The 23,916-nt window shown below is 43.8% G+C and overlaps 1 protein-coding gene across 5 annotated transcripts in view; it reads right to left on the bottom strand.

Moving 5' to 3' along the window:
* Nucleotides 1-5,311: 5,311 nt before the first annotated feature.
* Nucleotides 5,312-23,916, bottom strand: part of gapvd1 (GTPase activating protein and VPS9 domains 1) — a 38,736-nt gene continuing 20,131 nt past the window's right edge. For 4 of the 5 annotated variants that reach the window (XM_083784972.1, XM_083784971.1, XM_083784974.1 and 1 more), the window contains 16 exons: nucleotides 20,098-20,235; nucleotides 18,490-18,624; nucleotides 16,960-17,079; nucleotides 16,389-16,463; nucleotides 15,106-15,452; nucleotides 14,730-14,817; nucleotides 13,116-13,187; nucleotides 12,847-12,975; nucleotides 12,569-12,695; nucleotides 12,118-12,230; nucleotides 10,613-10,772; nucleotides 10,286-10,473; nucleotides 9,568-9,781; nucleotides 9,337-9,409; nucleotides 9,005-9,202; nucleotides 5,312-8,710 (listed from right to left, as the gene is read on the bottom strand). In XM_083784972.1, coding sequence (XP_083641098.1) covers nucleotides 8,570-8,710; nucleotides 9,005-9,202; nucleotides 9,337-9,409; nucleotides 9,568-9,781; nucleotides 10,286-10,473; nucleotides 10,613-10,772; nucleotides 12,118-12,230; nucleotides 12,569-12,695; nucleotides 12,847-12,975; nucleotides 13,116-13,187; nucleotides 14,730-14,817; nucleotides 15,106-15,452; nucleotides 16,389-16,463; nucleotides 16,960-17,079; nucleotides 18,490-18,624; nucleotides 20,098-20,235 — 2,318 coding nt within the window. In that variant the 3' untranslated portion in view covers nucleotides 5,312-8,569. The remainder of the gene's footprint in view (nucleotides 8,711-9,004; nucleotides 9,203-9,336; nucleotides 9,410-9,567; nucleotides 9,782-10,285; nucleotides 10,474-10,612; nucleotides 10,773-12,117; nucleotides 12,231-12,568; nucleotides 12,696-12,846; nucleotides 12,976-13,115; nucleotides 13,188-14,729; nucleotides 14,818-15,105; nucleotides 15,453-16,388; nucleotides 16,464-16,959; nucleotides 17,080-18,489; nucleotides 18,625-20,097; nucleotides 20,236-23,916) is intronic. The other variant, XM_083784973.1, reaches the window with a different exon arrangement.

The following is a 23,916-nucleotide window of genomic DNA, read 5'->3' as shown; positions in this document are numbered from 1 at the left end:
TCTTCAAATATTTATTAAAAAATTACAAAACATTTATGTTGCTATATACTGTACAAGTGTGCATAGTAACTCCAAAAGGGGTTCCCGTCTTGAGTGAAATCAGCCTGGTTGTTTTTTTTGTTTTTTTTTAACAATATAGGCCTATTTATTGCATTTTTCTTTTTTGTACAAACAAACAATACAACAGAACAATATACATAATACATCAGACAATACAATTACTTAAAAATAATAATAATACAGTAGCCTACATACATATATAAATACAATATAATAAGGGCTCTTAGACTGGTAACAACAACAGAGTCCTTATGGCCACATGACCAAACAGCTGCAGAGAATACAATTAGACATTTTCAGTTTCCACCATTAAAAGCCTGGTTGTGTTAATTGTGTATCAAAAATATGTGAATATGTGATCCTCTGCCTTAGGCCAAGCAGTCATACAGTCAGGAAGGAAATGCGCTCAGGCTGATCCAGCCGGCACCCACCCCTCTATACCAGAAATCACGCTGGCTAGTCCAGGCTACAGTTATGCTAGCAACCACCTATACTAGATCCTAGCAACTGCCTATTATTAGACCATAGCAACAGCCTCTTGGACCCTAGCAACCACTGGTTTACCCTAAAAAACAACATTTTACACTACTCAATACTGTCTATATTATCAAACCTTTTACACTACTATTACTATTACTATTACTACTACTATTACTTTAACACCTTTAAAACCTTTAACACCTTCAAAACCTTTAGAACCTTAAATCTTTAAGACCTTTAGAACCATTTCACATTTAGGAACCTTTCAAACTTTTAGAACCATAAACTTTTAAAAACCTTTAACACCTTTTCAAACAATAAAACCAAAAAACACTCCACTACTAATACTTTGACACCTTTAACACTTATAGAACTATCAATTCAATACTTAATACTATTAACATTTTTAGCGATCCCACACTGTTTCTCCAGGAACTTTACTTTCTAGTTCAGCAATGGAGTTTTGAGTTCCTTTTTAATGTGACATTTTGGATTATGCATAGTTGGATTATGCTGTGTATAGTGTATACTATACAGTCTGAAAACAACAAAAACAATGGAGCTTGCACAAAAGATGATTTCATCCATCTTTACACCTGTAACCCTGTGATCTGCGTTTGAAAATAAAGTTGATTTTTATTCAGAAACGTTCCTTTTAAGACACTGAATTAGGCTGTGTGATGTTGTATACATTTTAATTAGCCGTTTTGATAGGCTATAATGAAAACACAAACTGCAACCCCCCCCCCCCCCCCCCCCCCCCCCCCTCACTTGTGAGAATACCTTATTAAGAATGCTCATGTCAAACGGGTTACTTTTCACATATCCCCAAGAGGAAGTATGATCCACTACACTTATCTCCACTGACTCTCTCAAGCGACAGAGAGCTTGATCCATCCTGAAAGGAGGATTGAACTCTCACAAGATGAAGACATGACATCTTCAGCTCACTTGATGTCAATGATAGGACAGCTCACTTTGTAGATCGGGCATGTTGCCAGCCAGCTCTCCCAGGGTCCAGAGTGCCGTCTCTGAAGAGAGGCCAATGACAGAGATGACATCCAGGGGAAACCCATCACCTGTTGCATAATCAAAGTAGGTCATATTGGGACAATGGCCTCATGTGTCGCCCATTTATGGGTGATCGTCTTTAGGATATGTGTGGGTTGTATACTCGTGTGTGTGTGTGTGTGTGTGTGTGTGTGTGTGTGTGTGTGTGTGTGTGTGTGTGTGTGCGTGTGTGTGTGTGTGTGTGTGTGTGTGTGTGTGTGTGTGTGTGTGTGTGTGTGTGTGTGTGTGTGTGTGTGTGTGTGTGTGCGCGTGCATGTGTGCTGCTTGTAGATTTGTCATGACATCAGCTCGGGCTGAGACTTGCATCCACCCCAGTGACAAAGATCATCAGCATCAGCAGCAGATTTTCAGTCTATATCATGTTCACAACAAGGGCCATGCCAAGCACTGACACACCACTGCAGAATGTCCATTTGTAAATAATGATGCCAGCCAGTGGACTGGCAAAACCTTTACCCTTAGCACAAAAGGGCTTTTTGCATTTTATTTTAAACATTCATTATGTGTGTACAAAAATGCATCAGCAGTATGAAACAGTCCTTGTTCATTATTAATAAAGAGCACATTTTAATTAATAAATAATGGCTGTATCGATTTAAGGCCATCCTGTTAAATGTATGTTATGGTTACCCATAGGGTATTTTTGATTACATTCCATGGTGGACACTTACCTAACAATGCTGCTTAATTGGAAACACAATGGAGAATGTGTGTAGTACAATTAGAGGGGGAGTTTATTGTTGTATTTATGGAAATGCATGAAAAAAGCATGTAGAAGCACAGTACACCTGCACTTGTCAAGATGCTGAAGCACACTGGGTAATTGGCTGTTGATTGGTGCCATTAACATCTGATGGATAAGTGCATCTAATTCTTGTTCCATTTCCATGGTTCAATTTAATGTCACCTCCCACTCTTTTTCTCATAGTCATAGGTGATTAACCATGCCTATGAAAATTGTTCTTTTTCGAAAGTGCAATTTCAGGTATGAATGGTAATTGTAGGCTAATTGTCATTTTGCCTAATTGGTATCATTTGTGGTGGTAAGCACTAAAGGTAAACACGAGTAGGTCTATGCCAAAGATGTATTGTATACGACTAAAGCCCAAATAGCTGATAAAAACACAAATAGGCTAAAAAAAAAGTGTTCAGTCCTTTTTAGGATTTTATTTTTGTCTTATCTTGAATAGCCTAATTGATTTTATATTCTCTCTCATCACGAGACATAAATGCCAATCGGAATTATTTGTTATCCATGGAAAAAAAACATGTTTTTCCACTGCATCTGGTTTGGTCTAAAATCATAATAGAGAAAGGCTCAGTTTCACTATTTACGTCTCGTGCAGTAGCCTACCACCTCGGGGCAGAGAGACGTTGGTATCCCTCTGAGTTTAATCTCCTCCTCCACTCCCAGCATCCTCGCGGCTATTTCATTTAAGTTTTAATATGTGTATTTGACATTTTGTTCATTTAGACTCACCCTTTAATTTAATTGACATGCTGCTGCCTTGTGTTGTTTGTTTTCTCCTTAGTGAAGATTTCTCACAATCAGCCGAGTTGGTTCTCACACGGTAGGCTGTGTCTGATGATATTGCCGTCAAGAGGGGGAATACTTTAATAGGCTGATTCCCATGTAGAGGCTACGCGCAACAAGACGTGGAAGACGAGTCGACGCTCTCATTTTTATAATACCCGGCTTGCCCGCCCAGCTCCAATGGTTCGAATGAACTTTAGACTTAGGCTATTACTATTTGGCTCTTAAAACTTTTATATTAAAAAAAAACTGAATAAAATTCATATCCTCTCCAATATGCGCGCGTATCATCATAACATTTGCAAATATACCGGTAGGCTAATAAACCCATGTCCCCCCCCCCCCCTCATGTCAGACACCTGGCCTACAAGCCTCTGAAACTTGAGGGGGGTGCAGGCGTGCAGCAGAAATGAGAAGATGCTATCATCAACAAAGTAATGATAACAACAAGGCTACTAGCATTATTTAAAAAAAATATATAATAATGCATTCTACTTTTTAGCCAGCCATTCCTATATTGACTTTAAAAGTCAAATAGTCAATACGCGATATGCCCCATGGTGTTCTTTGTCTGCAGCCTCTGAGTCTGAGCTCAGGAGACCGTCGCCGGGAATGGTGCGTCTGCCATCTGCAGGAGCTCGTGAAAACGGCACACTCACATTTACAATATTGATCAGATCGAATCGATGCTTTCGGTTGAACTGTCTCCTGACTGGCTGCTATAGGCCTACATGGTAATAATGGTATCAGTTCAGCAGCTGTTTGATAACTATGCATTGTGTATGCGATTATGAACACTGAACAGCCTGCCTGTTACAAGAGATCAAGTAAAGGTGAGTATTCCTGTCAGTTGGACAGGCCTAGTGTGTAGCCATACCAATGCCATGCTACCATTTCTTAATCCGTATTAAAGAATAGTGTTACAACAACTATTCTACAACCTTTGCAATGCATTTTGAGCCTGCTATTTTCGAAAACGTTTTTGACAATGTTTCCACCTATAAATGACATACCCTAATAATGGAACGCCAGTTTTAAAGTGGTATTTGGACCGGCCCAGCTCTCCAGTCCTCCATGCAGACAGTGTGTGAAGTCATGCACATGCCCCGTTGGACGGATCATCTGTTACTCCACTGCCATCTGGGTGAGGCCGCAGGGCTGTTTAGATCCTCATGCAACAATCTGACATAAATATGAAACACAGTTGCATCAGAGATGAAGCCCATGATCTTCTAAATTTGATTCTACTCTCTCAACTAGCCTACTATCACCAGTAAAACATTGCTGCAGTGCAGTGAGCGGAGGTAATATCAGGTCAAATCTGCGCGATATCCTGCGCGCAATAACGCTTCTCTCATCATCTCTATGTAGCCTACACAAATGGAGATGCAGCCACCAATCCCACCAATCAACTATACTGTAGGTCTACTGTCTGCTCTCCTTGTGCAGTTTATCGGAGGAGAAAAAAGAAAACTCCAATCCTCCACGGATCTCAAGTCAGCCAGCCAAGTGCCACCTAAACAAAATCTCCAATCTCCAAATCAGGCCAATCTAGCCATTGGCTTAAACTAATTAACTTCACACATCAAAAATTTGAATTTAAATTAACGATTGGGAGATATCATCAGGGGATTCAGTGCACCCCACGAAGAACTTTATGATAAAAAAGATGACTATTAGGGAAGGCAATTGGTAGAGTAAGAGGAGCTTTTAGATGAGGAGGGGGGTATCTCCAATTACAATCCGCTGTACACTTGTCAGCAGTAATTAAATGTTTGCCGAGAGGTTGCTATTTGTGGCTGGAAGATGGGCTGATCCTGCTCCACTGCCCCCACTAACAATTATATTCCATGCATAAATTTTCATACATCTTTTGTGTGGCCGTGTCGACCACATATACCTCCCACTGAACAAGGAGTCGCAGAATAATGAAACATTAGTGTACGTGTGCATAAGTGATGTCCTCCCCCTTACAATGAGCACGCGTGTCAGTGTCTGCACAAAATATGTGCACTCACGCGCACACATACTGTGAGTATGACACTGACAGACACACGCGCGCGCGCGCGCGCGCACACACACACACACACACACACACACACACACACACACACACACACACACACACAGAGCACACATTGTTAAAGACTGCTACAGGACATGAGGGAGGGAAAACCTATTTTATTGATTTTTTTTGTTTTGTTTTTTTAAGAATTACGTAATGCATAAATCACAGTAACAGACACATCGCCTCCCCCCGCATGTCATAATTGTGCAAGCTTACAATTAAATGTAAGATGTAAAATTCGCTTTCAGCCTTTCACCTCTATTGTAGCCTACAGGTCAGGTAGTGTGAGCAGAGTGCAGTAGGGCTATGTGAAGCCGAATTTATGCTATATAGTACGACGGTGTCGCGCGCCTCAAGCTCAACGCGTGGTGAGCTTGTACATAGCCTACGCCATTTGTCGATGCGTGTCACCGTCGTGCGACGAAAGTATGAATCGGGCTTAAGGCTTTTTAAATAACAGTTGTCCATCAGTGGTCCATCTACTTGACTTAAATCTTTTGTTACATCTCTGTCCAGTGGTTTGCATACAATCAATGCTGAAATTGCAGGTCTGCTATGACTGCCATGTGGAGCCTACTTGAATTTTGCCTCAGGTGTTTTGTCCTGTGCATAAATAGTTTATGAAGTAGGCCTATGAACAGTATTTTACTCAGGTTAAGAACAGCTTTGGTCAGCTTAGGTCTATCTGGGAACACTGAAACACAAAACACTTCTGAATAATTTCATCTGATTTGTTCGTATACCTATACATACTGTGTAGATATCTAATTAAAGTGACATCACAGACTTAATTAGTATAGATATGACCCTCAACATCATTTTCCAGTACATTGGTGTCTCCTAAAACTGATTACACAGATAAGTCATGGACATATAGGCTACTGCACATACATTGACTGTGCATATTTCACTGTTGGGGAATAAGAAAAACAAAAGACAAACAAAAAACATTTTGGAAATACCAAGACTGCCATTGGAAGTGAAATGTTCATCACCTTGAATAGACAAAGTGTAACAGTCAGATCCTATAATTAGCCTAAATACCCATTCAATACAGTATTCATCAAATTACAATGTTATGCTTATGGCAAATTACTGTGGCTTTAATAAAGGGTATACAGTAAGTCTGTCAGAAACGTAGGAAAAAAAGAAAACAAACAAAAGAATAACATTTTAAAAAGACTGTTCCATTTTAGGAGACATCTGGTTTGTGTAAAACAAATAAATGAGCTTCAAGGCGGAAGGACACAAAAGAAACTCAACATCCTCTCACAGCATCAATTACTGGCCTGTGGCAGATACCAATCATAATGTACGGTTTATCCTGGGTGAGAAGGTACAATGACCATTCAATAACATGCAAGAAGTCACAGGGCTCAGCCAATCTCACTCACTAAAGTGTTCTCATACATTCACTATAGACAAACCTCAATGCAAGTCAGATTAGACATAACATGTTTTATCACACATTAGTCTGCGCTGCCAGATCAGACTTTTAAATTATAAAGCCTCATTTATATTTTGTTGTACCCTGTGCCTCCTGCAGAAAACGGATGTTTTTGGAAAGGGGTGCTATAGGTAAGTATAAAGCATAATTATTTAAACTATGGTATCTACTGCATATGGCACATTTGTGCACCACAAGAGGCAGAGGACATCTGCATTTTACGTGAAAAAGGAGCTTTGTTCATTTGAAAATTCTAGTCACGCTTCTACTACCAATGGAAGGGGTGGGGTGGGTAAGCCAAAAAAAGTTATAAGTGCACATAAAGAAGAGTCCCTTTCTTGAACTGAGGAGGTAGAGAGCTAATCCAATCACTATTCTGTCCATACGGATAGCTCAGTAATAACAACTTTGTTCAATAAGCAAGGGTAGTTGAGAAGGGTTGCGTTCGACAGAACTACCATCACAGCAGTTCAGTCCAACTCTAACCTTTCTAACATGCAAATACTTGAACAGTGCAAATATGATCCGTTTCTCTGTTGCCAACCAATGAGGGTTTACTGTGTGCAGATTGAGATATCAGGTTCATTGGTTTCAACTCTGAGGTAGGGATCTAAAATATAGGGGGATACATGTTATTGTTCACAAAACCAGTGCACTATTGCATTAAAGGGAACAATCTGTGTATGACCATAACATTGTGCTGCCGCCCCCCCCTCCCCTTCTTTTTGCTGCGACAGCTGGACAGAGGTTTCTCTCAATGAGATGTGTGACTGGACCATGGGCAGAGGAGGGGTGGCTGCTTTATGTAATGCACAAATGGAAAACACAAAAGGGAACCTTGTAAAAAATAAATCTCACTGTACACGAAGCACCTCATCTTAAAGGCACTAATTTCAATATCATTTCAATAACACCCCGTCCGCCCCCTAAAACAAAAAAGGGAGAAAAACTAAAAACGAACACTACTCACTGTGCACAGCTGTTCAGCAATGACCCTGTATCTATGCCCACTGACCCCACCTACAGTTTGGGCTTAGTCATCATTAAGGTGCCTTTTATATCCAGGCCTTTCTATCAAGTTCATTAAAATACCTAACATGATATGTGAAATCATTCTCAAAAGTTAAACAAAAGCTTTAAATAGAAATAAATATTTTTTATTTCATACAAATATGGGCCCTTGTGTTCAAAACTGTCACTGATGTATAGGTGTTGGGAATAGGGGTAAATGAATGTCATTGTACGTTTCAAGAAAGAAGCTGACCTACTATTGATATGCTAGCATTTAAATAGCAAGGTTACTGCAAATTGATCAGTGTACGAAAATCACCAGCACGGAGTCAACCAACTATCAGTAACCATCACGCCCTGTAAATCCCCATGTTACAATGCATTTGATGAGCATTAGATCACTTGAAATAAGCTGTAAGCCCATCAATTACAAACAAAACAAAAAAAACACCATCAGTGATCATGTCATGGAAGTATGGTCCCTTTTCATCTGATTATCTTTTCCATGTGTCGATTTAACGTTTGAATAATATCATGGGATATGTATAAAATCTAATACAGACCCCCAAAAAACAACATGACAGAAGAGACAACGAGATTAAAGGAAATGATCCAAATCAGCTGAAGTTCAAACATTAACATGTGGACCCCCCATCCCCCCAAGGCCTTTTTCTTTCAACCATTGCTAAAAACCTGGATTTGTCCACATACATACAGTAATCATATATACTTTTTAATCTCTCAACGTCTCTGGCTATGTACAGCTATACAAATAGAGAGCAGGCTTAAGGCCAGCTTTCTGTGAGCTGTTGGGTTGGGAAGGGAGCAGTTGGTTGGGAAGTATCCCAGTCTCCCGGCTCCTTCCCCACAGTCTGCCCGTACAGGTGGCTGTTCTGCTTCACTTGCGATCGTCGATGGTCTTAATGAATTCCACTGCCGCGGTGAACTGCATCCACCAATAGCACTCCTCCCCACTCAGCCGGCTGGCGTAGAAATTATTGATGTACTGAATGGTGGACAGCAGGCAGGGCGGGTTTGCCTGGAGGGGAGGAGAAGCGGGGATGGGCCCCACATTAGCCGCTGAACGAGCCACACGCTATGCCCATGCAGATTATCACCATAAATATGGAAATATGGAAAATATCACGGTACAGGTTATCGGCCAGCAAAAAGCTCAACGCCACCGTGTAAATTACTGGTTAATCATATCAGGTAAGGACTAAGGAGATAGTCCGGGGTGATTATTTTCAACCTTCAGAATCCAAAAGTGGCCAACGCTAAAGCATTTACTATTCAGCATAATGTGTAATGCATTAAGAGTAGTGGGACTCACCCTTATGAGGACATAAACGAGTACAGGGACAAAGTCATCTGCTCCAGGGACGGAGTCGTCATAGGCCAGACTCAACAAGTTCATAATGGTGGAACACATGCGCAGTATGCACTGGACTTTGTCTCTTGGGGTCTTGTAGGCATTGATGGTCCTAATCTCAGACTGTGCAGAAGGCCATGGGGCCTCTTTCAGATACACCTGTAAGGTTAAAACAAAAAAAATAACATTAACACTTCAAGCCACTTTGTCGAGCAGCCATTACAGACATAATGGCCTGTTATATAAACTGTTCGGATGCATCTGATGAGGCCGTTGGATCATCAGGTTGTTACCTCTGGGATCTGAAGAGCTTTGTGATTGGCTGTTACAACTTTCGTGAGCCGCTGTATATGTTCGTGGAAAAGCCTGGAAGATAATAGAAGATAATTGAGTGAAAATAGAAAACACAGCACCATCTATTTAAACCTTTACAGTACACATTTCTGCCAGTAAGAGTATGGAACTGAATCACTGTTAATTGAGATAGACATAGTCAGCATGGCACTGCTGATCTAGATACTCACTGATCTCTGAGAATATCCCCATCCTGGTTGGGGTAGAAGGCCAGTTTAAAGATGCGGTTCATAACACTGCGTTCGATAGCCATCTGGGCATCTTGCAGCTGGTCCTCGCTAGCATACTGCCAGATGGCATCACGGGCCATGGCACCATACAAGTAGCGCAGAAAATCCTCCACTGCTGCCGTCTTGTCATCAGACGCTGTGCACCCCTGGAAGGCTATGGCGGGAGGCAGAGAACAATGCAGTCAACATGGATACGGGACATACACATGAACTTCTGCAGGAAACAGTCTGTTGATGAAGGGCGAGCAAAACCGAATAGTGTTTCTATCAGACAGAAACCTTCCATCTCAACATTTCAATTTAGTTTTTTTGTAAATTAATACCATACTTCATTATGCAAGAATGTCACACAATAATGAAAAAAAAAAACATATTTAAAAAATGTTTTTAAAATAATAAAAATCACACTTGTGAGGGGCGCTCTTATCGTCATACATCATCATACATTATCTTAGATCACATTCTGTGCTCAGCCAATCAAATCATCACTATGCCGGTACACACAAAGCTGTGCATAGGCCCTCAAAAAAGAGAACGGGTTTTGGACAAATAAGGTTTTCACCTGACAATATTCTATAGGAGGCTTGCTGCCAAAACCATTTAATGAGCAATGCTACTATGATATCATGATGTGACAACAATGGATGTGAGGAGATACCCTTGATGAAGTCCTGCATCTTGGCCTCCATATGTTCTAGGAGGAGCCGAACACAGACTGTTGTGAAGTACCGGTTGGCCACCTCCTTGTCTCTCAGAACCCTCTGCAGGAGCCTCTCAAGGTGGGCCTGAGACGTCTGCAGGCCCTGGCGACACCTGGTCAGATAAGCTATATATGGTGCCCTCTTCCTGCAAAAGACACAAACCACTGGCTTCTCATATTTGCTACTATATTCCACAATTCACTTCAGCAGTCGTGCACAGAACAGCTAAAACGACAATGTCTTCAAAAAGCCACACGGCTGTCACCCCCGGCCCAGACAGGTACCTGTAATCCTCGGCGATGGCAGCCAGCAGCTTCCTGCAGGTCCGTGGGTCGAAGCGGCTGACGCAACGAGTGGTCTCCTGGATCTGTGCCATCTGGTTCTTATCCTGGAGGTTGATGGCCTCCGCTAGCTGGACCTTCAGGAAGCAGACTATCTCATTGTCTGGCGAGAGGGAAGGGGGAAGGCAGGAGGGGAGACGTGTGAGACATGCTGCTAGGGTACAAGAGAGAGAGGCTGGCTGCTGTAATCAGATCAGCCTGCTGCCTCCACATAAGAATGTGAATGATGGCTGCAGAAATGCTGTGTTATGGATTCAGTGTTAGCCATTTGAAAAGGGATGTCATTTTCTGTTCAGCCTGGTATTGTCCTGCTTCCAAATGTGTAGGAGAGATCCTTAAAATACAATTGCTGCAAGGAATAGGCAAGTCACTCGAGAAAACCTCTCACTTTGAAGAAGTTGTATACCGTATGCTATTGCTGCATGTCAAATTATAATTTTATAGTAAAAATGTTTTGCAAAACTGAACAGTGTATGCAGTTTGTACAATGAGGCAACAGTGTGCGAACCACATAATTGCTACACATGTCACTAGATGCATTCTGGCTAGAGATCTCCGTTTCATGTCTTTGCCCCTCTGTCTTCAGCTTCCCGTCACTCTAAACTCTCAAATCTAAATAACTGAAAAACAACAGCGTAAATGTTATTTATTTTTGTACAATTATTTATTGCGACTGTAGGTTGCAGATTACTATGAAAACCTGCAAAATCTGTCAGTCCGTCCATCTGTCGATCCGTCAGTCACGCCTCCATATATGGTCAGTCAATCAAGCCTTGTGACACGTCACGCCACCATATATAGCAGTCTCTATATATGAAGATCACGACACTGACCTCAAACCCTTAGATCTCCATATATGGAGCTGACCTGTTCTGACATTCCATATGTTGATCCTTCCCCACCCGCCCTTCCTCTTCGATGTCTCCCTTTTGACTGATACCTCTCCATTCAAACTCTAGACGGGCCCGCCCCAAAGTTATTACTTATTAGTGCAGCCATGCCCGGCAGCCGGCAAAAACTAGAGTTCTCAACAGACCCGAAAATTAAGGCCCGGCCCTACCTGGGCCCTCATCAAACCCTGTACACTCAAGACACTGCCCCCGCTGCCACCCTTAGATCTCCATATATGGAACTGACCTGTTCTGACATTCCATATGTTGATCTGACCTCATCAAACCCTATGGACTCAAGACACGCTCCATATATGGCCAGTACAGAAGTAATTCCATATGGCGGATGGTCGCTTCATGCCCTCAGGGCCTCTTACTGGTATTAATAGTTATGCTTAGTACCACTTCTGAAAATCTGACTATGAGTAGTTTCTTAAATTAAGACATAGTGTTGTGATACCTGTATGTACACCACTACACGTGCCAAATAAATTCTACACATAACGCAGTAGGAAAATGTGGAGCGAAGATGACCAGGTGCAAAACAACTGTGACTACCTTCAGACTCTGTGTGGTCAGGCAGCCCGTTTCGTGTATTGGCAGGAGTCATGATGGGCAAAGCCACAGAGTCCGCAGAACACAAGACCATTCTCAGCTTCTTCTTGGCATCACTGAAAAAACAATGCCTTTTCTTTCAGAATCTGTTCGGATTTAATCATTGTATCATTGTAAAGTAGCATTTCTTTTATGGCTCTGCCTTTACTTGAAAAAAAATTCAAAAAGAAAAAAGGTTTGTCATTTAATTTACAAAACAAATACAAAAATAACCACTCAATCCTAAAAGAACATTTTAAAAACATATAAGAGGTCTGTATATCTATGTATAGACTACAGCCTAATTTATACTTTTCTCATCAAAATATATATTTTAAAATAAAAATAGTTCTCCTCAGAAAGCGATGCGGTCGAACAACGAAGTAAAGATTGGGTATAAGCAGTGCCATCTGACCTGAAAGAGAACTTGGACTCATGCTGCTGGGCTGTCTGGCTGGCAGAGTCTGGCAGGTCGTCTGTGGACATATTCTGTAGAGTATCGTCTCTGGGAGAATCATGCACACTCTCCTCTACACACAGATCTAATGACATACATGCAAAGTATAAATAAAAAAGGTTATCAACAATGTTATACATTTTTCCAACATACGGTATGTGTGTGGAAAGGAATGAAACACATGCCACGTGTGTGAATGCAGGCATCTGCATTCACACGTATATAGCATGTCTCACCCCCTGCAGTTTCATAAGAGGCCCCAGCTGCGGCTCCATCACTGGGGCTGGTTCTCTTGATGTTCCTGTACTTGTCCAGGATGTCTTCGGCTGCCTGGGCCTGAGAGCTCTGTCTGGGCAGCGGGTCATCTGATAAAATCCCACCAAGACAACAGGGCAACATTTGGGTTAAACCCATCACTGTGCATATGTCCACATATTCCCCCACTGATTTGGCAAAAAAAAAGAAAAAGAAAGGGGGAGCACAATGACAATAAATCAGGACAGACCTTGTGGGACACGCTCCTGTGGCATATCGTCTTTCTCCTGCTTGTCCCTTTTCCGGAACGCCGCTATCGGAGCTGCGGAGGAGAGAGGGGGTGTAATGAGTGAGCTGGGAGGGGTGAGTCCATGTTCGCTGTCGCTAGATGAGAGGATGGTCATGAGTCACCTCATGACAGCTCAACGGGAATGGGGAATGCACTTTGGTAAATCTTTGGTATGTTCTACTGGGACTAACAATCATAGCATTGTACACTTGAAGGAAACAAAAACAACTATGCACTGTGTTTTGTTGCAAATAAAGCACATGAATTCCAAGATGGTGAAATGCAAATAATAGACTAAAGCTTACTGTGGTCCATGACAAGAAGTCAAGACCTTATCCTATTAACGGCAAGGTGCTAATAGGACAAATGGTTGTCTACGTTTCTTTGGGACAACAGTCTGGTATCTGATGAACCTTCACAAAACAGAGGATGCACACCGATATTCTGACCTACTGGGGCAAACATCGAGTCCAGAGAGCCGAATGGTTACACAGTGTAAAAAAGAAAAATGGCAGCCAACAAAATGAATGCTTGGATGAAGAGATTGGCTGGGGATGTCAACTCAGGCTGCAACCATGTCACATCACAGCTCTATCTGTCACACAGGAGCACATCTACAAAGCAATGTGGCGCTCAACCACTGAATCTAGCAGCTAAGTCTAGTGGCTTGATGATGGCGGTAGTGTTGAAGCGTTACCTGGGACTTCACTCTCAGCCGTCCAATACAGCACTGTGAGGAACACAACAGATAAGGTTTGGCCTTTCACTCCCACTCACACAGACACGTATACGCACACATAGGCTGCCGCTCTGTGGGACAACCGTCTATGCGTCTCCACGCAGAGCAGCAGAAACACAATGAACTCTGCATGATGGGAGGAGCCGACGCTTTCCAGCTCTGCGGCACTCCCATTCTTGCACGCATGCACGCATCTCCATTTCATGAATAGCGGTTTAATGTTTACTCGAGGACCGTCATCTTCATTATCTCAAAGAGTAATAAGCAGTCATCTCGTGCACGCACAGCTCATTATTTCTCAGACAGATGTATGAAAGATGGTTTGTAGAGTTGAACTGCAACAGGAGATGCGTCATCTATCAGCGCCGATGACAGAGAGGTCTATCTAATGACCATTAGCTGCTGGCTGACAGCACTGCTGGGAGGGCTACAACCCGCTATCTACACAGCTAAAGCCCCTCTCATGACTGATTAGCTTTGAAAAGTCTAAATAAATCTGTGGCTAGTGAGACGTGGGAGAAAAAGGGGACTGGACACGTCTCCGAGGGAACTTTGAACAACAAGAAACATCATTTTCAAACTGGAACATCAGCAATGGAGTGGAGAACATGGATCATCATTCTCTTTCTTGCTTTATAAATCGCTTTTCCCTGATGCTCTTTAAAGTGTTATATTTCCTGTCATAGGTGTGATTAAGGAAACATTTATTTTTTTCATTTTTTTGTGGGGGCTGGAGGCAAGGAAAACATTGTCCCGAAAAGAAACGGTGCAATCTGAAAAACCTCAGTTGAAAAACAAAATGCTTTTGGAGCAAAGAGAAAGAATGATCGGTTTACCTTTCGGTATGGCCGAGACAAAGCGTTTCTTCCACCAAGGTTTGTTGCGGTCAGACTTCTCGTCATCACTGTCTTTTCTCTCCTCAACCTTTGGAAATAAGTTATACACAGAGAACTATACATGTCAAGTATACACAATGTATAATTCTATTATAGACATGATCAAATAATTTGGTGAATGCATTGTTTAATTTGACATTATACGTTTATGTTTGCCCCATTGTGTGGATTAAACCCTTTATCTAAGGGTTAAAGTGGCATGTCAGCACTGCTGTCATGCCAGTGGCATGTATCACCCATTGATCTACACAGGACATATCATCTCTACCACTGAGTTTGCAAAACATGCCCTGCAGTGTTGCTGTCCTGTACTTACCTCTCCTTTCAGGGAGTCCTTGCTGGGAGAGGAGGACGGGCCCAATGCAAAAGCACTGGTAGAATCTCGCTCCTCAACCGCTGCACGTCGGTTGAGACCCGGGTCGCTCGTAGGCCGGCGGCCTGGGCATACTATGTCGGAGCTGCGGCTCCGCACCAGCCTGTCGGGGTAAGAGTGCCGCTGCTTGGTGTGTTCCAGTTCAGCCTGGGCGAGGCAGTGGGGTGTGAAGAGCGAATGGCGGGGCTCCTGCCCTAGGGCATAAGCCTCAGGGATGGGAGGATCAGGGGGAGGGTGTGGGGGTCTGGCGTAGTGCACTTTTGGTCTTACTATGGTGCCAGTGGAGGGGCCTGGGGTAACAGAACAGACACAAATGTCTAAATAAGTCTAAAGTAAAATGAGTTGTGATGTCAACCATCAGACAACAGTTCTTCAATTCTCTGTCAACGCCTATTATTTTCTGTACTTCTTTCTCAACTGCATTGCATGACTGAGGAAAGGGAAAGATTTCACAACAAATTCAACATCTCAATGCAACGATATACATTGTCTTGATTCTCGAGGGAGAATTAGAATGCATAATCGCTTCCAATATATTATTTATCAACACATTAATGAGTAGTAGAATTACTGTAACTCAATTTCACAGTAGATTCACTAGCTTACAGGGGAATATTAGGTGCAGCGCATAGAGTGAGTGAGATAATCGTTGATGCATAGTACTAAAAGAAACATTGAGGAAGTGGGGGGTTGGGGGGGGGGCTACAGAGCTGTTGTTGGTGGGATATGAGCCCTAGGTGTAGGTAGACCACCTGTTCCAAGGGTAGACACTCTCTCCTGAAAAGCTTCCAATGGCAACCTCGTGCCATGAGCACAGTGGGATGAGGGGACCGTGCCAAAGAGCCCGGGGTGAGGTCTCTCAACCTGTCATCCCTTCACCTTGCCACAGACACACAGCCCCTGCTGCTACCATAGTCTCAGCTCCCGGTTACACTCGGCAACACCAACCGTGCAACGCACAGAAGGAACAAAGACGGCGTAGAGGAAAACACTGGCCGAACACTAAATGGGCTAATTGAAAACGGGCATTGCCACAAAAGGTAATATTTCTTTTTGTCCAGTTAAGTGGGGTAAAGACTTTGGTTGAGGGACACAGGCGCTCTTTCTAGGTTCATTTCTCAGGGCTCAAGCTGTTCTGTGGAGCCCACAACATTAGGCACGGCTTAATAACGCTCATTTGCTAGCTCTAGGATTGGCTGCTGAACATTTCGGGAGCAGAAAATTACCTTCAGTGGAGAGGGGATCGAACATAGCCAGCAAGGAATCCACCTGTGAGGGCGGAGATGTCAGATGGTGTGCTCCTGTAACAAGAGCAGATAAGAGACAGGGGGATAAATACAATACGGATAATGGACCCAGAGAGGATACAGCGATTAAAATTCCCAATTTTGAGGATATCTTCACTTCTACTTCACCCTAGCCTAAGGTTTCATTCAATCAGGGCCTTTCGTCCCATGCCTGTCCCCAACTATGGCCTCCTCAAGGTTCCGTTTCAATAAAGTACAGAAACAAACCACTGTTCGTGCTACCCATCATTAAATATATACAATATATAAAACTCTTTTTTTTTAATGTTAACCTTGTCCGAGTCTTCAGTGTCCCACTTTGACTTTAAGTAAACTACAGCAACAGTCAGTTAGTAAAGTAGTGAAGTACAGTAGTTGCAGTTGGTGGCAGCTGCGGACATGACAGGGATTGATAGCTTTAGCCACTGCTGCTGTTTTTGAGCAGATAGACAGTGGAGTGATGGCTTAGCACTCATGGTGGGGAGGTGACACTCTTCCCACCGTCTCCTACCGTGGCCTGTCTCCTCCCCATCTGGACTGGTCACAGAGTCCTTCCCTCCAAAGTCTGAGCTGCACTCTGACCGCAGGTCCTCGATCTTGTTGGGGATATCTTCAGAGGTCGCACTGATACCTGTGGCGGTAACACAACATGAAACAGACAAGCACAGATTTATGGTGACATTCAGGACAAACAAAGCAAAAAAAAACAATCTCTTCTGCGGTGAGGCGCCTCACTTTGGAATAAGGTAGGCACCAGAGGCTGGGAACTTGCTGTACTCAACGCTCCAGTCTGACGGCTCCTGGGGAAGCCCCAGAGAACGTGGAGTGTCAAGAGTATGCAGAATGGTCCCTCTCAGATGGGAGCCCGCTGGAAGCTCTAAATTGGTAGCGTAAGCTCCCATGGGTGAGGGGAAAGACACGGATAAGAGCGATCATCGGGCACAGACTATCCATCGACTGGGGCCCCTTGGGATGTTTCCCCAAGCGAGCTGAGCCATGGGCGTCACTGCCGGCTTCTTAATCTGGGATACTACTTCATGCATGTCAACACAAGCCTGTCCACCTGAGCCCACAGTAAAAGACAACCAACATTAACCCCTGTATCCTAGTGAAAAAGTCACACTGACCCCGATGCACTGGTTAACAAGCACTCCCAGTATTATGACTGCTCTACACAGAGAGGAGGGGAAAAGGCGAAAGAGACAAGTTTCATTTATTTTACTTAACCTTGTCTTAACCAGGCCGGTCATTTGAGAACAAATTCGTATTTACAACGACAGCTTGGCAAAAGGCAAGATCCCTCTTGAGCTGAAGGCGACTGGGAGAAAACAATATATATAACCGACCCACCAACGCAATCAATAAGTCATCCGACAGAAGGACATATAACTAGAAAAAGTGCCCTTCCGGGCACAGGTCTCCACCAGGTTATCCACAGATCCGTGCAGTTAGAGGTAAAAACACTTTTCGGCCAGTTATAGCGCCACCTTGAGGCTGAGTTGAAATTGTTCATGTGGCATTTCGTCCTCGGCCTAGTGGGAATGTGGGTGCACAATTTCACGGAAATCACGCGATGTGTTCATGATTTGCAGCATTTTGTTTGAAACTGAGCACTCCTGTGAACTTTGGAAGCCAATCTTAACCAATCAGGATGGAGTCTGATAAATCTGAAAGACCCGTTTCGTTGAATGGCTCTAGAGAGACTGTGTACCAATTTGCGTGATGTTTGGACAAAATCTGTAGGTGTACTGTGCAAAAACTTGTTTTGCACAAAGCGGCCTCCTGGTGGCGCTATAACAGGCCGTTCTGGAAAGTTTGGGGCAGAGGTTCATCGTTGGCATCCAGGGAGTGTGTGTGCAAAATTTGGCATCGACCGGGTTAACGGTGGCCGAGATTAGCTGGTCACGGACACACGGACGGACACACGGACGGACACACGGACGGACACACAAACGGACGGACGGAGTGCAAAACATACTCTCCCCACATGCCTTCGGCCTGGTGGAGACAACCAGGACAGACAGAGTAGGTAGAGCTTTACCTGAGACAACACTGAGGCCTGGGGTGCTGGGTCTGGAGCTGACCTCCCTGACCTCTGTGTCATCAGAGGTGCTGCCCACTCCAGAGCAGCTCTCCAACTCCTGCAGACGCTCCTCCTGCTTCAGGTCAGGGGCTTCTGCCAACAACAAAAAACAAACATAGACACACACACACACACACACACACACACACAAAACACATCCATACTTGACATCAATCGTTTTTCATTTCCTTTTGAAGGATGGTGGGAAACGAGACAGACATACAGTACAGTCACAGGAGACAGGATAGTTTCCCCCATCATAGGTGCACAATGTAATATAATGGACATACGTAGTTAAATGTACCACTTGTTAAAGTTTTCTACAAAATTTAGGCATCCTCCAACTCCCCCTCGCTGAGAGGATTATAGGGTAGTTGAGAGAAGTGCATAGGCATAGAATCAAAACAATACATATATTATATTTATCATATCTTATAACTGACTAAATTAAGCCATAAAACCAGTTCGGCCAATTCGTTGGCTGCCCAGTGGAGTTGTTGGGTCGAACCCAGAGGCTCCATGCTAACAGCAGTACTCATTTGCATGCTCGTTAGTAATAATGCGGCAGTGAAGTGCTCTTCGGAGTGCAGTTTTCTGCTGCCTAGCCATGAAACAAGCGCTCCACTCCAGGCGAGCCCAAGATAGTGCTATTACAGAGCAGAACAGGGGCAGCAAACGGAACAAAAAGCAATCAAGACACTCATGCATGTCATTCCGACGTGGCACATATTGAAATGGTGTACTACTTCAATTAACATAAGGCCCAGGCCTTTCCAAGAAACACTTAACGCTGTTAATAAAGCACTCCACCGATTTTCACGAAACACTGACTTTGAAGGGGGGGGGGGGGGGGGGGTGTTTAAACACATAATCAGGCATTAATAAAAGCTTTGGATGAAAGTGCTTTAATTTAGTTTTCCAACAGATATAGTAAGCCTACTCTATAAATTATTGGATTGCGCTGACATTACCCTAAACACAATGACATGATTGGTATAATGGCGCCGCAAAGAATGTGTGGAAATCCTTCCACACAGCTCAAAGCGCGCATGCAGCGTGAACACAGCATCAGATGCAGCATCTAGATGTTTGCGAGTCTAGACACATAAAGGGTTGACACCATGTAAAGTGACTGAGGACAGCTGCTGTCCTTGTGCATGTTCTCCCCCACCGCTCCACCACAGGTGCCAACGCACCTGGAGGTCCCCTCTAGGGACACCCTGAGCTGCCTTTTACTGGCACGCACAGATCTGCCCTGAAAGACAAGGCAAGTGCACACAAACACGATGACAGATGCATGCTCACATCCTTGGTATGGACTGCGGCGGCGCCACACCTGGTGTGTCCACCCCCACACATACACATACGAAAAAGACACGCACACACAGATGAGACTGTCATGGAGATGTAGTGCATAAATCAACACAATAACCACAACGACAGAAGGACAAGAAGGCGTACAATCGGAGAATGGAATGGGGCACACGTCGTCCAGCTGAGGGAGAGATGCCATATTTGAGAAAAAGCCCATTTCCCAGTTAAACTAAATGTTGACAGTAAATTCACCTGAGTCGCTGGGCAGGACCTCCACACTCCAGGCTTCACTGGTGGTCTCGGAGATGGTGGATCCATATGGGTCTAGCAACACCGAGCCTGATCCTGGCAGACAGAGCAGGCTGCCTAGCATGCTCTCCACAGCTGCACCTGGGAACAACAGAGAAACAGAGGGAGAGAGAGTGAAGCATCCATTTCACAGAGGGAAACTCAGCATGACGTTTGTTTGTCGTTTTAACCACTTTCAGTTTCAACATGGTGTCCCTAATTTGAGCATGTCATCATAGGTGAAAACGTTAAAAAAAATGTAATTTAAAAAAACACTATAGGACGCATTGTGATCTTGTAGATCAATATTAAGTAGGGGTTGTAATCTGACCAGCATTTGTGATCAGGGGTAGGTAAACTTCTGCTCTAGTCACAGCAACAAGGGTGGCACCTACAGTAATATCACATCTGTACAACCATTTGTATATGCAATTAAATCTAGACATGCGACATTCGAAGATAAGTCTTGGCCGACCACACTATTCTGGTTCTACAAATCATTCCGATAACATGGTTCTCATATTCCCGGTGTTTAATAAGGATAGAATATACTCTCTAAACTATGTATTCCCTAATATAGTTATAGAATATAATGACTAATTCTATTGACACAAATGGTCTTTGTGTAAGGATGAGATGCATGTGAAAGTAGTACATGGTCAACATCAATGCCACTTAACTGCTCAGATAGTGAAGGGCCTTGCCATGGCAACACATTAGCTTAGTCTCATGCAAGATACCAATGGATATTCCCATGACAATTACTAAACATTCAACAGCTGACCAATGAAGACTGGGCCGATGGAAAAATAAAAGACAAAAATGCTACGGATGCCATTCCTGCCTTCGTGCCATTTAGTCAGCCATGGAATTCCGTTTTAATGGGCATGAGATTAAGCAAACCTCCAATTTTAAACAAGACTTCTTTCCTACAGGGCAGTTATGTGCAAGTGGCACACACAGAGACACACAGTGAGTGCACCCCCCAGAGTACACAGTGCACATACAAAGACACAGTGCACATACAGAGACACAGTGCACATACAGAGACACAGTGCACATACAGAGACACAGTGCACATCAGAGACACAGTGCACATACAGAGACAGTGCACATACAGAGACACAGTGCACATACAGAGACACAGTGCACATACACAGTGCACATACAAAGACACAGTGCACATCAGAGACACAGTGCACATACAGAGACACAGTGCACAGACACAGTGCACATACAGAGACACAGTGCACATACAGAGACACAGTGCACATACAGAGACAGTGCACATACAGAGACACAGTGCACATACAGAGACACAGTGCACATACAGAGACACAGTGCACATACAGAGACACAGTGCACAGACACAGTGCACATACAGAGACACAGTGCACAGACACAGTGCACATACAGACACAGTGCACAGACACAGTGCACATACAGAGACACAGTGCACAGAGACAGTGCACAGACACAGTGCACATACAGAGACACAGTGCACAGAGACAGTGCACATACAGAGACACAGTGCACAGAGACAGTGCACATACAAAGACAGTGCACATACAGACACAGTGCACAGACACAGTGCACATACAGAGACAGTGCACATACAGAGACACAGTGCACATACAGAGACACAGTGCACAGAGACAGTGCACATACAAAGACAGTGCACATACAGAGACACAGTGCACAGACACAGTGCACATACAGACACAGTGCACATACACAGTGCACATACAGAGACAGTGCACATACAGAGACAGTGCACATACAGAGAGTGCACATACAGAGACAGTGCACATACAGAGACACAGTGCACATACAGAGAGTGCACATACAGACAGTGCACATTGGAGAGCTGGAGGTCACAGGCATTTCATGCTGGGGGACCCACAGGCACATATACGACTGTGCCAAAGGTCAGGGGTTAATGGTAATATCTCACCCTGCCCCAGCCTCCAGGGCTGTGACTTTGAGCTGTTGATTAAGCTGGGCATTACTCACAAGCAAATTACCCCCTTCGCCAGCCCACCCACCCACCCACCATCCCGCAAAGTCATCGGCACCGCGTCCCTCCATCTCCATTTGGGAAACCGCGGGTTAACTAGGCGGAAGAATGCGGAGGAGGAGGAGGGAGGTAAAAAGAGAAGAAAAAAATAAATAATCGTGGGTTTGAGTGTGAGTTCTACGGTGGGTCAGGAGTTGAATATCAGAATTCCACCTGTAGGTAGCCACACCCCCTCCCCACCACTCAGTACGGCACACACTTACACTTCATGGCACACACAGCATGCATGCAAGTCAGTGCCCAGGCTAGAGAGGGTGTGTGTATGTGTGTGTGTGTGTGGTGGCGGCGGGAGAGCTCCATCCTGCTGTCCGTGTTTACAGTCTTCCTTGTAGGGGCACAGAGCACTTGTCTTTCAGGTGGATGATTAAATGAACGGCACAACAAGAAGTGAAACAATTAGAATTTCTGCCTCATTATCATGGTAATCTTATCAGTGGGATAATGAGGTATTAATGGATATTTAATGTGCATCTCATAACCCAATCCCTTGGAGAAAACACATAAGGAAATCGCTGTAAATTCACTTAATGATGGAAAAGTCCCCCAACGCCATATTCCGAAGAATGAAAAATGGCGGATGCAAATGAGAAGGAACCAAGGTCAATAAGACTGCAGGGACTGAGTGAATGTCAGAGAGAGAGTGAGACAGAGTGAGCAGGCAAGTCGGAGAGAGAGGAGAGAGAAGGTATGAGTGTGAGTGACTGGGAAGGAGAGAGAAAAAAGGTAGGCAAACACACCGATGTGATAAGACAGGGGAGTGGCACTGAATGGCACAAAAGGCACATGAACCGTTTGAGGACATGTGAATGTCTGTCAAATAACCAGAGGGGTTTTGTGCTATTGGACCGTCCAAGATAACTTGCCATCATTGCTAGGCTTATTCTGACAACTAAGAATATTCTAGACCAGTGGTTCCCAAATGTAGGCCTGTCACAATTATTACATAATCATCTAATCGCAAACATTTGCGATAATCGCAATTATTTCACATAATCGTCAAAATCTTTTCCATGTTGAAAAATGTTCATACATTTTCAGTGTATTTAAAAACTAAGCATGATGCATTCTAAGCTTGTAAGATAGCTATTTCATATATATATAGCGACCGCATGTCGTTGTGACCATAGGTCGCATTTACTATGAAAACGTGCATTTCCCGTCAGTCGGTTGGTTTGGTGGAGATCCCTGTCCAATATTAAGCCCATATATGGGAATGCCCATATATGGAGATCACTTATGTCATCAATAATGGCCAGCAACTCTACATCTGACATCAAACCCTTAGATCTCCATATATGGAGCTGACCTGTTCCGACATTGATCCTTCCCCATCCATCCTTCCTCTTCGATGTCTCCCTTTTCACAGATGCCGGTCCATTTAAACTCTGTACGGGCCAGCCCCAAAGTTATTAGTGCAGCCGTGCCCGGCAGCCGGCGAAAACAAACAGGCCCGAAAATTAAGGCCCGGGCCGAACTGGGCGATCATCAAACCCTGTACACTCAAGACACTGCCCCCGCTGCCACCCTTAGATATCCATATATGGAACTGACCTGTTCTGACATTCCATGTGTTGATCTGACCACAAAAACATCATAATTACATCACCTAATCATAGCAACATGAGTTAGACTTTAATATATCACATGGTTGTGATTTTTAAATCTTATTTGGGTACTCAGAAAAGCGCTATATAAGTTTGAGATTT

This window comes from Protomyctophum parallelum (genome assembly GCF_964188405.1).
Source record: "Protomyctophum parallelum genome assembly, chromosome: 15".
Lineage (NCBI taxonomy): Eukaryota > Metazoa > Chordata > Actinopteri > Myctophiformes > Myctophidae > Protomyctophum > Protomyctophum parallelum.
Note: the sequence above shows the minus strand (reverse complement) of the source record. Positions and strands in the feature narration are given on the sequence as shown.